At 41.2% G+C, this 15,897-nt stretch overlaps 1 protein-coding gene across 3 annotated transcripts in view; it reads left to right on the top strand.

Annotated features, from left to right (window-relative positions):
• tei (irregular chiasm C-roughest protein teiresias) overlaps positions 1-15,897 on the top strand; it is a 377,241-nt gene that overhangs the window by 326,675 nt on the left and 34,669 nt on the right. For all 3 annotated transcript variants that reach the window (XM_072296993.1, XM_019055032.2, XM_019055019.2), the window contains 2 exons: positions 650-796; positions 5,383-5,721. In XM_072296993.1, coding sequence (XP_072153094.1) covers positions 650-796; positions 5,383-5,721 — 486 coding nt within the window. The remainder of the gene's footprint in view (positions 1-649; positions 797-5,382; positions 5,722-15,897) is intronic.

Genomic DNA, 15,897 nt, shown 5'->3' with positions numbered 1-15,897 from the left:
GAATTTATAGTTCCAAATTGCAAAATGATGATAGTCCAAAATGAAGTTTTGAGAAAACGGGCTCAGAAGCTTCTGATGAGATCATTTTATTGAAAGAAGCCTCCGTTCTTTGTCTAATTGCCACTAATCGTCCGGAAGACCCCTGGAAATCGTATGGATGATTAAAAATCGACTGATTTTATTTCCATTACATAAAAAAAAGTATTTTTCATTTTCATGCTAGGTTATTGTTAGGCAAGACAGCCGTAAGAGCTATCTTCTGCACGCTTTCGTGGTTGCGTTTCGGACGCACAACAAACACATTTTCAGGTTAGAAATTGGCAGAAGAGGGCGGCACCTTACTGGAAAGCACTGTTTTCAGTGGCTCTCACGCATCTACGGCTGTCTTGAAAAAAAACTGTGTCATTTTTTGTGCACTTACGGCTTTTACATACGTCTCGTTTTCATTAAATTAGGATGAATTTTGCTGTTTTAGCTGTCTCAGTAATTTCATCTAAAAGAGTTTAGACGAATTTTGAAGAAAACTCGATTTCGAAAATTTTGCACTTACGGCTCTCTTCGCTATCACGGCAGTACGGTAGAGACCTTTTACTTTAGATTTCACCGATGCGGACGTTTAAAACTAACCTTTAACGATGGTCTGTTGCAGATAACGAGCCGCCGCCGGTGGAGCAGTCTGGCGACGGATTCCTCAATTTCACGAGCATAAGGCGAGACCACGTCGGATGGTACAAGTGCACAGCCCGGCATTTGTTCTCCGAGTACTCCTCCATAGGCTATTATCTCAACATCGTTTGTAAGTATCATCTTTATTATCCTTCACTACCTACCCCCCCTGCCACCCCTTGATAGCCCCTTCCTCGCGAGTGCATCAGCGCCCTCGCCGACTCTTTAGAGCGGAATTCTGCCGTGCTAAGGAAGAACGCCGTATGAACCTTCAGGCGTTGCCAAATTTCCTTTAATAAAAAACAAATTTCCTGGTAAATTTGTGGATATTTTCCTGCCAATTTTTCAGAGAATTTTGTTCACAATTTCACCTAAAGTTCCTGAAAATTTAAAGGAAAAATATTCATAGCGTTCCTCAAAAATAATCATTTATCATGTCAATAATCAATAATCATAAATCATTTATCGGAGGAAATTTGGCAACTCTAGAATGTTCATACGGCGTTCTTCCTTAGCACCGCAGAATTGCTAGCTACGGTTTACTCTCACTGAAATTCCCCAGCGGTGCATTTGTTTCGTAAAGACTTTGTTACTGAGATTCAGTGCTCCCATTTCCCGGAACAAGTACCGAATACCGGAACTTTTGAAATTCCCGAAATGTTCCGGATCTTTTGCATTTGCCGGAACTTTCTCGGAACTTTTGAAAAATCTAAAAGGAGTCCCGGAACTTTTAACAGTCATGGAGTAGGAGAACTTGGAACAAAAAAGTTCCGAATCCCGGAACTTTTGATGGACATGAGGTGGGAGCACTGCTGAGATTGTGGGAACGAAAGAACTTTGATTCGAGCGTTTTAAAATATTTGCTTCTGCTCATGTGCGGAACTTGGAATTTAGTGAAGCAGTAGGGCCTATTCTCAAAAGGCCTCATAAGGGAATTTAGCAACGTTGAAATTTAGTCACGCTTTTTTGGCAGGCAAACAAGGGAATGTCCAAAATCGAGGCATTGCGATCTGACTAAATTACCAACGTATCAGACTTATTCAGAATTTCAAAAATATAAATCATTCGATCCCTACAAAATAGCTGGTCACTTTTCAGCTCTACTTCAAGTTAAAAATATGACAACACCCAAGCATCACACCGGAGTTTGTCTGTTCGTTGCCTTTTTGTACTTAGCAACGTGTTATTGGAAAAAACTTAATGCGAAACACGAAAGCAGGAAACTATCTCGAACGCGGGGGCAAGGATCTGCCGGGAGCAGCTGTTTTTGACTGGAACCATTTCGCACACGTTGAACTGTAAGCAAATGCATTTTAGATTCTCCTCCTCGCCCCCCCCCCTCCCCTCTCTCCTCTCTAGGCAGGTGCTTCTCGAAGAAATTTAAAAAAAAAGCTTCCACGCGCACTTTAAAAGCAAGAACGGCGGGTTAATGCAAATAAAAGGGAACGTCTTACCCTGTTGTCGCATTCATGGACAACTCCCGCTAGGTTGTGGGGGTGGATTTACGATAGGGGGCGATTTGACACTGGGGCGCCTCAATTGGATTTTCGAGACGACAGCGAGTTTCGTTAAACGCTTCCGATTGTCAGCGAATAGAGGAGGCGCCGGGTCAGAGGAGGTCGGGGAGGGAGGGAGGGAGGGAGGGGTGGAGGAGGGCGAGAGTTTGCAAGATTGACGCATCTCCCATCAAACCGGAGGAGATGAGCCTTTGTGCTCCGTCCCGAGGGACCCCGAGTTTCGTGATTTTCCGACAGACGTTTCGTGTTGGGGAAAAATTTGTGAGGCTGACACCCCAAGTTCGAGCCTCTCCGATTGATGGCCGCCTTTGCTGAATTTCTCGGGCCGTTGGATTCAGGGATCTTGCCACCAAATTTTGACGAACCTCTCTTGTTTGAGAAGGAAATTTAGCCCACCTACGACTTCGTACCATTTATACACTGCCGGGCTAAGGGGACGCCTCACTTTGGATCGAGTCAATTAGAGAGGTCGGACTTGAAATTTTTGATTAAAACTGCAAGCTTTGCTGTTTATTTCGTCTCATTTTAAATTTCAAAGGGTGCTAATGGTAGAACATTTCGCAAGGAAACCAATGGAACCACTTTTAGAACCTCAAAATTTTGTATAACTGGAGTTAGAGGCGTTTAAAGTTTCCAAATTTTGTCCGACCTCTCCTATTGACTCGATCCACTGTGCGCCGTATGAAAATTAGGAAGTTTACCTCTGCTGAAAAAAATATTCATTTTTGAGAAAATGAATAAATAGTTTTCCCAGAAATTTTCAAATGATTTTCGATTAAGACGAGTTTAAAATTTTCTGAAAAATGGAGGTTGAAAATTCAAAAGTTTTTTTTTTTTTTTTTTTTTTTTTTTAACACTCACCTTTCAAGCAGGTGCGAGGGTAATTTTGAATTGTTTTAATTTATAAAACACGGTTTTACTAGATTCTTGAAAATGCTGACGCCTCATATGGCGCATGAGAGCATGTTTTAAAAAAGAAGTTTAGAACTGCATTGATATCAAATTTCAAAATCAAAGGGGATCTTAAATGTTGTCACAAAATTGCTAGTAAGTACAAGGCATCAAATCACATCTCGATTTCTGCGAGGGTCCATCGTAAGTTGGTGAGACTACCGACGAATTGTTTTGATCCTGACCCAGCGAAACCCACTTTTTGTGGATTTTTTATTTATTTACTTTGTTTTCGACTTTTATCACTGGTTTGCATTGCTGACAAGAACACTGGCTGATAAAATTGAGTAATAGAGAGTCTCCAGTCCTGTTTGCCGACGCCGGAGTCGTAAAATTGGAGCGTGACTAGCCGGTGCCTGAATTATTGGATCCAGGCATGGGAGAACAAAGGGCAAAAATTAGGACGCCAAGTCGATAAGGCTGATAAGGGAAAACCGCTGTGGAGGGAGATAAATTTGCGCGGTAAAACGACAGAGCTCGGCTGATCCAAACAGCATAAAACACTCAACCTGCAGGGCGAGGAGGGGTGGGTGTGGTTGGAGCGCCGACTAAAAAAAGAGCTTTTTCGCACGGTCAGAAAATAAATCTCGGCGCGGAAAGCGGCAGTTCTTTTGCGGTCCCTGCGGGGCGAAATGGGGAAGAATAAAGGGGAAGGGATAGAGGGACGAGATAAGATTCCCACACCCCGTGCCCCCCTTGCCCTCTCCGTGTGATGACAGTCTATAGCGTGCAATATTCTGCCACGTATCATGCTTTTTGATGTTCTTATTAAAGGAGTCAGGGAACGAATTCCTCGTATGAAATTCGATGTTGTCTGGTTTTGATACCGTAGCCCTACCACAGCACGGCCGCGAGAGCTCCTGCTTCTCGTTCTACGCTGAGAACACAGAGGTAGGGAAGTTCAGTCATATAAGCCGTAGTACGGAGTCTCATATCCGCCGTAATATTCGGTTAATGCATCCGTGTTTTTTACTTACGTAACTGTATCTTATTTAGTTCTCGTGACTGGAAATTGAATTTATACCGAATAGTATTACAAATTTGATAGAATGAACCGAGTTACAGGCGGAGTTCGGTTGCATTAATTGAAGGTTTAGTTAAATAGACAAAATGTGGTGTGGCCGATGTGGGACAGAGTTCCACGGTTTACATGACCCTCCCTTTTTTTAAAACTTTCTTAATATTACTTTTTCTTATAACTTTTGTTCTCAAACATATAGAGGCAGTTAGGACGTTTGTTTTCGAAAAATATTTATGATTTCCCTTAAAATCGAACATTTTATCGAAGGAAATTTGGCAACTCTCGAATGTGCAAACGAAGTTCTTCCAGATCACGGCAGTATAGTTGGTCCATCATTATTCTCTTTAGTCCACCATCCATTTCAACCTATACGAACGGTCCACTTCGACGGCGTAAGTCCGCAATCACATATCTCGTTTGCGGTGTCTGAAAATCTCCGCCCTATGTTATTTCTTTTAAAGGAGAACAAATTGACATCATATCTTGAAGTTTTTGCAGAATTTTCTTCGTTTAGAGAAGAAAGATTACGGCAGTTTTAAAGAATTGCCGTCGAGTAGTTTTCCGTTTTAAAAAATAAAGTATGACAGGAAGTCTTCGACGTCGCAAACCGAGTTATGTGATTGCGGACTTACACCATCGATATGCTTTTCACGCCGACCAGCCAGCGATCGCACGGTGTTAGGCGCAATGCGGGAAGTATTCCTGCAGTCTTGTAGGCGCTCATATGCGTTCGGCTCCGACCGGCAACCGTACTGTGACTGTAGATATGCAATCCATGCATAAACAAATCCGGTTTCCCGAATAAACAAAAGCCTTTAAGGCAACAATATTTTCCTTCGCGCTCTGCTTCTGTCGCAAACCGAGTTATGTGATTGCCGACTTACACCGTAGATTTGCTCTTTGTCTATTTGTCTACACTGAAAAAAATGGTATGCTGTTTTAGCACCTAGGATGTCAAAAATATGTCTAGTGATCCTAAGATGCTATCTTGATTACCTACGCAGTTGAATTTGCATTCATAGGATGTAAAGTTAACTGCCAGGGCAGTAAAGGCAGCATCTTGGGACCACCAGACACATTTTTCACATCCTCGGTGTTGAAAACAGCATATTATTTTTTTCAGTGTACCGCTCTGTCTATCAATTTCATGAATGAGCCCGCAGGTGGCTTTTCTTTTATCCTTCCCTCGTTGAAGATATTCATCCTGTATGCTTGTGTTTGTTACAGACGACTCTCCGGAGCTGGAGATGCCGGCGGACGAGATCTCCTCGCCGGTCGGCGGGTCGGGGGTGGTGACGGTGCCCGGCGCAGGGGCGGGGGCGGGTGTCGGCGTCGGGGAGGTGGAGGTGACGCTGGGCGGGGCGCTCCAGCTGGAGTGTCCGGCCGGGGTCTCCGGGTGCTGGAGCCGGCTGGGCAGTAGGGGTCACTTGGAGCCGGTCGGGCCTGGACCGGGGCTCACCATCGACAGGATCCTCTACCAGGAGGCTGGCGAGTACCGCTGTCTCCCCGCCAAGATCGCGGCCCTCGACAAGCTGAGAACTCACAGTTTTCACGTTAAAGTAGTCGGTAAGTCAATTCCTGCACTTTATCCACCCTCCTCTCAGTGACGTGGCGTGCTTTGCGATACTTCGATTGATCTGTCATTTAAACATACGGGAAAGGATCGATAAACAGGGTGTTCGTAACGAACTTATCGATTCTTTAGCATAGCTTCAAATGAGAAAGTATCATCAAGCATCATTTACGCTTCGCCATTGGCGGATCCAGCAATTTGGCAACACCGGATTTCCTCCATTTAAAGCTATGGGAATGTATCGATTCTTGGAGGGGCCAGGTGCTCCGACAAGAATCGATTATTTAGCATAGGTTTAAATGGAGGAATCCGGTATTGCCAAATTGCTGGATCCGCCTCTGCGCCTCGCCACTGTCTCTTCCAACAGTTTGGGAGCCCGACAACATTTTGTGACAAAGTCGGGACACAAGTCACTCTGGAAAAAAAGAGGTCTCTTGGATCTAGAGTTCAGACTCTTGAAAACATTGACAAGAAAAAATACTCATGGTCCAATCGAATTTTTGTTTCGATCAAAAAGAAATCCGCTCAAATTAAGAGGCTTGGCTCTTGATTTAAGTAAAAATCCGATTGAATCAAGAGTATTTTTCTTGTCAATGTTTTTAAGAGTCTAGACTCTCGATCCAAGCTGTTTTTCCCCCAGTGACTCAAATCGATAGCCTCACATGCTCTGACTAGGCAAATGGTCGTTTTTATAAAATCACGCAAAATGCGCTTCACAGATTATTAAAACTGCATTGTTTCACAATCAATCCTAGCTTGAAAGAGCCAAGTATACTTTTTCATACCCTACTAAAGTTCTGTCATTTTGTCGTGATCATTTTGCTTAGAACAGTTAGCACAGTTAGGTTGAGAAAGCGTTTCTTCAGGTTTCAACGGGGAACTCAATGCAGTATTTGAAGAAATAAGTTGCGAGCTGTTCATTTCCATTTTGTGCCAATAAAGAGAGCAGGAATGCATTTATAAGGCGATGATGTCGCATGCAGCTCAATGAAACTTCACCTAAACTTAAAATTAGTCCATATTTGTTAAATGTTGTGATTTAATTTCTTCCAACCTGTAAGAATTTGTTTTCAAGTTAAACGACTATATTGAGTGTTTCGTAAATTGGCACAGTGAGTCAAAGTTTGATCAAAGTGTGAGAATATTCTACATTGAATGTCGTCAAATTGTGCTATGCTAGAAACTACTCAAAACTGAAGCTTTGAGAAAATGTAGGTAGTCGAGCACTCAAAAAAAAATAAATCAGGTTCTAGTTCCAGTAGTTGTCTAGCGATATTATTTTTGAAATATCGGCGCAACTCTGTTCAAAATATTGGTGCCTGTATAATGGACCCCGAAATATTTCGAAAAGAGACTTGGAACAAGTTTGATTTAAAATGGGAAGAGGAGGGAAGATGAGCCCGTGGATCTTGGCTGTTTAGGCACTGCTGTGGGGTTTATTTGCCAGGGCTCGAGCCGGCGGAATCCCTTGCGGTTTCTGTTTACCGAGTTTGTCTTTGAAATGAACTTGCGGTGCCGAATTACAAAGGGATCTCCGGGTGTCCCCGCAAAATTCAGCCTCCCAGCTTCGAAACTTTTTGATCCCCAACGCGCCCTCCCGTTGCAAAATGTATCGTAAATTACTCGCAGATACGGTGCTTCCAACAAGACTAATATCGCCCAAAATCTATCAGTCAATAAATAAGAAGAAACCGGCCCCATACAACCCGCGGGGCATGTGTTTTTAACAAGCCTCGGGTTAAGTTGGTCCTGCTTGGGCACCTTAGGGTAAAACAAATTCTTTGAACTATGCAAACAAGAACAGTTAACACACTTTTCCTCTCTCTCGTAGTTAGTCTTGGATCTCCACAATCAAGGTCAAGATCCCTTTAAAGTGGTAAGAGTGGAAAACAACACAAGAGCCCGAATTCAGAACGATAAAATACAATGAATATAAAAAACAAATGGGTATACAAGGCTAAAAAAACAGAATATAAACACAACCTCCAGTCACTGCAAACTCATCATTTTTGCACTAATTCCTACCTCGGTCATTTGCATTCTAATTTATTTCTTGTTTAAATTTTTTAAATTTCAAGCTTTTGTTTCAGTTGAGAATGGGCATATAACTCGCTCGAAACGTCCTGATTGTGTTTATATTCCGTTTCCTAGCCTTGTATACCCATTTGTTTGTTATTTATCGTATATTATCGAACCCCTCTAAGTGTTGCGATTAATATCGAGTTAGTCAGTATTTTTTCCAACTTTGCAAGTGTCATGAGGATTTTCCGTGCGACTAATCTCATGAAAACGCCCCGTGGAGAAAGGGCCTGAGGTAACTTGTATGCACGTCTCTTCATTTTTCATACACGGAATCAATTGAATTTGGATACCATTTTTCCACAAGAAATGCGAAATCAAAAGTCTTCCAAACACAATAAACTAACTCGTAGCAAAGTTCGTGAATTACCTGCGTGTGATCCCCATCCAAAACCCTGTCGCTGAATTTTGAGGCGCCTGTAAAAGTCAGCTTGGTAGTTTTATCTCGGTGAGGAAAAAAGTCAGAGCTTCTCCGGCGGAAGGCCGCGCGCAACTTAGTTGCAAGTGCATTACAGTCATCGTATCTTGCTCTAACTCGCTGCGAAATGAGACAGCCGTCAGGTCTGTTAAAATTTACTCCCAAATTCTTTGCGCGCCACTTCCTTGCCTCTCCGATTTCTTTTGATTAAAATCTTCTCGATAAATAACGCAATTTATCGGCGGAAAAATTTGCACCCATTGTACCGTAAACGGGGCCAGTGAAATACGTATTTGATTGGATCTCGCGTCTCCTTGTCTGCGGGACGGACGTTGAAATCGCCAGGTTGAACATATTTTTGAATCGGAGACATTTATTAAAGTCGTGAACAAAGATGTTGATCCCGATGTAAGTAAGCTCATCAGACAATGTTCTCCTCTGTGTGGGAAGGTCATCAAAATTGTTGGAGAAAATGCGGGAAAATGTTGGCCGATCTTTCTAATTCTTTTACTAATTTTTTTTTTTTTTTTTGGGGGGGGGGGGGTGTTTGGTTGGCGTCATTCGTCGTTACGGTAACGTGAAATAAAACGTTATTCGTTGGTATCGTATCCCTAACTAGAAAAGTTTTTAAATACCGCTTCACATCATGACTTCTTGACCGATAACCGGAATATTTTCTACCGCTTAGGTGACTTGGTAGTTTTGTAAGGTGGCATAGAAATCGTCAATATCAGTGATCAATTTCTGATCTAGGATAACAAGAAAACACTTTATGGTGATCTTTTCGCACTTTTTGGAAAAATAGGTAAGCACGGAGCTCTCGGACGGGCAAAGAGCAATGTCCTATCAGTACACGTATGTGGAACCGGCTTCGTGGTTTAGGACAACCGAGGAAATCTCGCTTATTTTCTTTAATCGGCTGTATTTTCGTCAAGTTTGTAACCGCAATTAACCGAAAAAATGTTGAAGTCCGTACGGCTACGGACGGATAGAGCCAGCTGTTTTTAACTTAGTTTTTTAACTGCATCAAATTGGAAAACCTCAGCGGTGAAACATTTTTCGATTAGCGATCAAAAAGTCATCCGGTAAAGTAACCTTAGCGGTATACTGCTAAGATTTTCCAGTTAGGATACGGCACATTGACACATAACGTTTTATTCGATGATACGGTACCGACGATTAATTTCATTTGAAGGTACCTTACCGACGAAGAATCAATTCATTAATTTTTGGTTAGGAAAACCACCTGATGGTTTCAAATAAAATTTCTTGTGAATTTTCTCGACCCATCCTAAAGAAACACATACAATTGTAAGAAAGAATTTTGGCCTTTTTTTCCTTGCGGAAAATAAACCATAATCGCAGATGCTGAAGCGTAGCAAACAGCGTACACATTTTCCGCATTTAGGCATCGAATGTTCTTTTAGTCAATTTTATAGAGAGTCAAAAGCCATATCCAAAGTTAACGAATAAACCAGATAAGATTTTGTGATAAAAACATGTTTAAATCCCTCTAATCTGGTCTCTCCAAGATAAGTAGGATCAGTATGCAGTGTACACAAGTCTTCACTCGCTGGGAACACAATACTGTTTGTTGTGCAACCAACTTGTGTTTGACTAATAAAGTATGCGATTAAATGAAAAAAGCGTTAGTAAATTTTTGCTTAGCCAGGACAAAAAATTACGGGGATTCCGTTAATGCCGACTAAGATCAGATCTGCTTCGCTCGACCGATTTTGACCGATCGGGGTGGAACAAAATTAACGATCGATAGTTCCTGATGGATGAGGATACTCAATACCGGCTCTCACACCGACAGCAGCGCGTATTCAAAGTGGATTAAAGAGCGCTAATTCATGCTAATAAAATTAGAGTCCCCTACTGGTGGAGCCTGCTTGCCAAATACGCTTACAAATTGAAAAGCTTTCTCGTTGAAAGAATATCCCAGAGAAATCGCAGTAAACTACTCGCAACAAAGTAGTGAAACCATCAAAAAATTCGCTCCAAATTGCAGTCAATAGCCCTTCAAAGTTTTCACCCGGCTGTGAATTCTAAGAATGACCGAGGATTCGGAATTTTTCGCAGATTTTCTTATCATTAATGGTGATCGTGACAACGTTGCTTCAAAGATTGTGCATAGGTTGATCCAAAATGCGGAAGTGAAAAGATTTTTTTATATTTAAATGAAAGCATCTCAACCAATGGACTCTAAACTCTGTACATTCAGTCAGCCGCCTGGGATTAATCCATTCATCGTCGACCCTTTTTTTGGATTACATTTTGCAATAAGAAACCACTATTTCTGGCCCATTTTAGAAACAACATACATGTCATTGGTTTCCCTATGCAGATATGTGATTTAATGGTAGAGCCAGAGATAGTGGTTCTATATTGCAAAACGTAATCAGTTTAAGTAGTTTACTTTTTCCTTTCCTATCTTTATAATCGCATGCAAATGATGTGGGAAATTAAGGGAATTCTGCAAGTACGAGCCAAAGTTTTACACTAGTCAATGTTTGAATTACCTCTAAAATGCTACCAAAATATCATTTATACTACTAAAAAACAATACCAAGAATGACGTTAAATGTCACGCTTTTCTTTCGAAAGTACCCAATTCAGGTTTTTTTACTTCTCAGATTCGTCACCAATTTTTGATAAAAAATTTAACTGAGCATCTTGAAATTGCAGGAAAGCATCCAATTTTGGATCTTCATTCAAAAAGAAGATCATCGATTCATTTTCGTATTTCCGGAGGATGATATGTATTCTTCCATTATTTATGGAATTAGTGTTTCAAAATTCATTCAATAAACAATTGTAAACGTCATAAAATACCTGCATGGTCACGATTTTGGTAAAAGCATGAAGAAATGGTAAAACGATCGATGTCTTAAAATTTCGTATTCCTCCATTATTTTTAAAATTGAGTTTTCAAAGTCTATTCAATAGATTAATCAATGAAGTCATAACATATCTGGTCACAATATTGGTAAAAGCATGAAAAAAAAGGTACATTTTTGAAGAAATGGTAAAACGATCGATATCTCAACCTTGGTATTCTTCCATTATTTTTTGAATTGCTTTTTCAAAGTCTATTCGATTAATTAATCAAGGACGCCGTAAAAAATCGGTAAAATCATGAAAAGAGTTACAATTTTGAAAAAATGGTCAAACGATCGATATCTTGAAATTTGGTATGATTTTCCATGCTAGCAAGTTTTATTCAACCTCTGAACATTTCAAGCGGAACACCAGTACCAGTAGTACTTAGGCTCATACAGTATTCTAATTAAATATTTTAACCCCGCATTTTCGCGAAATTGTATCATATTTAATTTGACCCAGCGCCGGCCTTATTAAAAGATAGTTACCGAGGTCTTAAGTCTCACGCTCAGCGCTTGCGGGGAAATTTTCGCGATAATTTTCTCCTCCAACACACGTCGCAGAGACTCTGAGCCGGCTTCGCGCCCAAAAGTTTTCATGAAATTTTTCCTCGAGACCGGAAAACTTCAAAACAGCCATGCCCGTCGTCGCTACGTGCCTGAAGCCTTCGCGTCAACTGCGTTTAGCTGGGCGGCAATTCTGCCGTGCTAAGGAAGAACGCCGTATGAGCCTTCAGACGTTGCCAAGTTTCCTCCGATAAAAACCAAAATCTCTGAAAAAGTCGTGAATATTATTTTTCAAACATTTCAGATAATTTTGTACGCAATTTAATCTAAAATATCTGCAAATTTCAAGGGAAAATATGCATGAATGTTGTCAAAAATACATGTTTTATCAGGGGAATGTTTGGCAACTCTCGGATGTTCATACGACGTTCTTCTTTAGCACGGCAGAATAACCTTAAGTTGTGCTGCTTGTTTCCCTACGCCAGCGACCAAATCTTCAACTACGGACCAAACTCGACTAATACTTCAAAAACTTGCTCTCGACCTCATTAGCACGAAGAGGCTCCTTCTTAATTTAATTTCCACATCGAAAGTATTAAAAAGTATACTTTCCAATTACAACCACTCCTCCGCTTCTTTTTAACTGACGTAATCAACTTGTTTATTAATTTTAATTTATCAGCATCTGCTCCGTCGAGCGGTGAAGCGATCCATCGTCGGGCTGGAATTTGATATCGCTCGATTGTGCATGGAATAAAGCGAGGCACGATCGATGTATCGTATCGTTTTAAGTGGGAATTTGCTCCGTACGGTTGTTAACTTACAAGCGAGCCTCAACAAGCAGCGTCTGACGAGAGAAGTTTTTCCTGCTAATCAAAAACCCATAGCTGCCCAATCGCAGTGAAATTTGATGTCGTGGAGGGAATGGATCCGCAAGGGGAACAATAGAACAACGTTAAGCACATTATGAGCGCTTCGATTAAAAGGCGCTTTTTCTCAAAACGCTTCTCCTGATAATCAAAATCTTCTGTTTCACTGCGTTCAAGTGATCTTAAGGAACCATACTTAAATTATGTTAACGCCCCTTAAATTAGGAGATGACTCAGTTATAAACAGAAAAAAATAGATGGTGCTGAGGACAGAACCATCTGTTCACAGGGCTCCTGCAGTTTCTTCGTTACATTTACAGATTTTGTCCGTTGTGAGAACAGAACTTCGGTCGTGGGAACAGAGTACTCTGTCCTCCAAACGGAAGCTTCTGTGACTGTTACAAAAGAAGTGCAGGAGCCCTGTGAACAGAAGTATTTTTTCAGTGTAAGTCCTCTGTAAAATCATGATTAATCGAAGTATTTTAAAACGTTTATACGTAATAATTTTTGGATTTATTCTTGCAGTCCATTCGTCACCAATTGTATAAGTAATTTTTTTTCAACCCAGCGCATACTATCGCAGTCTGTTTTGGAACAAGGCAATGAATCCTGATTCTTTTATCTGATGAACAATCTAAAGAGTATGACAATATTCATTGAATTACAAAATTCAATAAGGAAACCTCAGTTGGGCTCATTTTGCTTCCAATGTCCCTTCAAACTGTCGGTGCAGTTTTACCAGCTTCCTCATCCAGATTTGGCCAAAATTATTAACGTTAGCAACGACCGAAGCTTGTAAGTTCTACCGGAAGCTTCGGCTTTATAAACCGCAGTTAAGATACCCATAACTTTGGTGGAACGTTCTAACCGAAGTGTGAAAAAAAAACGGAAGCGAAACGGAGTTCGTTGTAAAACTAACGCTCTCCTAGTGTGATCAATGCAGAATTGAATGAAATCAGGATGTTGAACTAACATCCTATTCGTTAGTAAAATTTGACCTGAAAATTACCCAATGACCTGAAAATATTTGTCTCGATGGCCTCCAAAATTAACATAACATCCTGAGGACATGCATGCAGATCAATTGAGACAAAGGTATTTAGTTCGTTGCCCCTCATTTTTTTAAAAAGTTATTTCAACATCTTAATTTTTCTCTGCAGGGCTCCAAAATTCGTGTCTGGAATCGGCGAAATTTTGCAACCCTCATAACGAGACGAGTATTTACTCAAGGGCCCGTCAACTACTCAAGCACCCACCTCGCGAAAGAACTAATTTCAAACTCCCTCGAGAACAAAATAACGAATCCACGGGTCCGCGAAGAGATGCTCGAAAAAAGTGCGGAAGCGCTGCGAAAAGTGGAAATAAGACAACGATTAGGTTATTATTTAATGAAAGACCCGGGCGGAGACCCCGGGGGGACGACGAGGGGGGAGGGGGCAAAAAGAACTCGCAATAAATACGCGACTACAGCGGTAGTATTTAATACTTAATGAACTGAACAAAAGGGTTTGTTTTTGTAGGCGGCCTTGCCTCTCCCGGGGTCCGGGGAACCGGGGGCGGGGGAGGGAGGATTACGTCCCCTCCCGCCGAGACGTCTTGGGTGTTTTTCTGCAGGGATGCGATCTCGCTTTGTCATTCAGATGGCCCGGCGCGGTGGTCTGCTGAATGTTGGATGTTGAGTGTTGAATGTTGACTTGAGGTGTTTTTGCAGCATTACGGGGGGCTCGCTTCGTTTGAGGTTGTCCCGGCAAATAAGTCTTGGCTCCCTTTGTCCCGCGGACTCCGCGCTTGCTCTTAATTTCACGGCTTTCGACACCTCGGCCCGTCACCGAGAGAGATGTGCATCTCGCAAACAGCTTTTGAGCGTTGCTCTTGTTTATTCGCACGAGAGGCGGTTGTCCTTTTCGGGAGGTTATTATCAAATCGAGGCGAATCTACACCGGAAGTAAACAAACTTTGACGCTTTGAACAAATAATGCTCCCATGATTGTTCCTTTTACATTTTTGGCCAAAAGCAGAACCGTTCAGCCGTTTTCTCCCCGAAGAATCTATTCGGTAAACCTAGAATGGGCGAATCGAACCAGAATTTGACTATTGTCAATTTTGTCTCGTCATTTTTCTCGAATTTTGAGATGGCAATTCTGATTTCAGGCGACTCCAGAATTCACTCACCAATTTTGACAAACAAATTCAACGTAACGAAGGCGTGGTTTTTCCGGAGGAAAAATTTCGCATTCGATATTGATTTCGAAACGGCACCCGAATGCTATAGTTTCTCTTAAAAAAAAAAAAAAAAAACACGCCTATATGACGTTGAATTTTGTTTGTCCAAATTGGTAAGTGAATTCTTTAGGCTCCTGACAACAGAATTGCAATATCAAAATTCAAGAAAAATGACGAGTAGCTTAAAAATTGGAACCAAACGATGCGATATATCGCATGTCGTTTTAATAGAATATATGGCGTCCATCGAATCACCAGTAGGACATTGGTGAAGTTAGGTTTGGTTGGGTTAAGCAACTAAACTAACTCCGCGGTGATGCGTAGGGTATCAAGCTATTTGAAGGCGTTTTGCTGCGCTCTTGCAGATCAGTTTTACAATTCCATTAAGGAGTGATTGAACAAATGTAAATATAATGAAACTACGCATTGATGAGATGTTTAGGACCTTGTAGTAAGGTACTTCCATGACCATCCTAGCTATAAATTAAATATTTCATTGAGTTTCTGAAAGATGAAGGCCCCTTGAACTTTTCCAAGAATCAAATTTGAGAGCGCGAAAATAGGAATAAGACTCCCTTTTTTCCTCTCCTCGTTTGTATGGGAATTAAGACTTTTATTTCGTGTTTCCCGGCACAGTAAATGATATTTCTGAAATTTTCTAGATCCCCCCCCCCCAAAAAAAAAGAATTTTTTCGCCATACAGCGTTGCCCAGTTAAACATTTTGAAATTAAATTTAAAAAAAAGGAATTAAACTATCGAATTGCGCTTTACAACCAAAAATCGTTGTCAGTGCCCGCGTGTATGGTGTAACAGTGACCATAGCCTTTTTAGCATTTTTAGGCGTTGTTGCCATTTTAAATTTTAATTATATTTATATTTCTTCGATGGCACAGGTACATGACATTGACCGATCTTTGTTCGCGATGATGCTTAGAGTGACTACCGGAAATGAAGGCGCTTCGCCGCGTTTTCGCAGACTTGTTTCACAATTTTGTGCGACAAAATATAAGCCAAAAATATGTATAAAAGTGTTTCTGCAAGTTGAAATTTCACCCAGATTTTCCTTCATTTTCATGAATGTGGTGTCATGTTTCACCTCATCAATATGCAACTTTCATCATTTCTCTCTGAGTCAATTGTGTTTTTAAGTGCCAACTGATAGAAGTGTACCGTATGCGAACCCCAGT

The sequence above is a fragment of the Bemisia tabaci genome, chromosome 1 (genome assembly GCF_918797505.1).
Source record: "Bemisia tabaci chromosome 1, PGI_BMITA_v3".
Taxonomy (NCBI): domain Eukaryota; kingdom Metazoa; phylum Arthropoda; class Insecta; order Hemiptera; family Aleyrodidae; genus Bemisia; species Bemisia tabaci.
The sequence above is the reverse complement of the archived record's forward strand: the minus strand, read 5'-3'. Positions and strand labels throughout refer to the sequence as shown.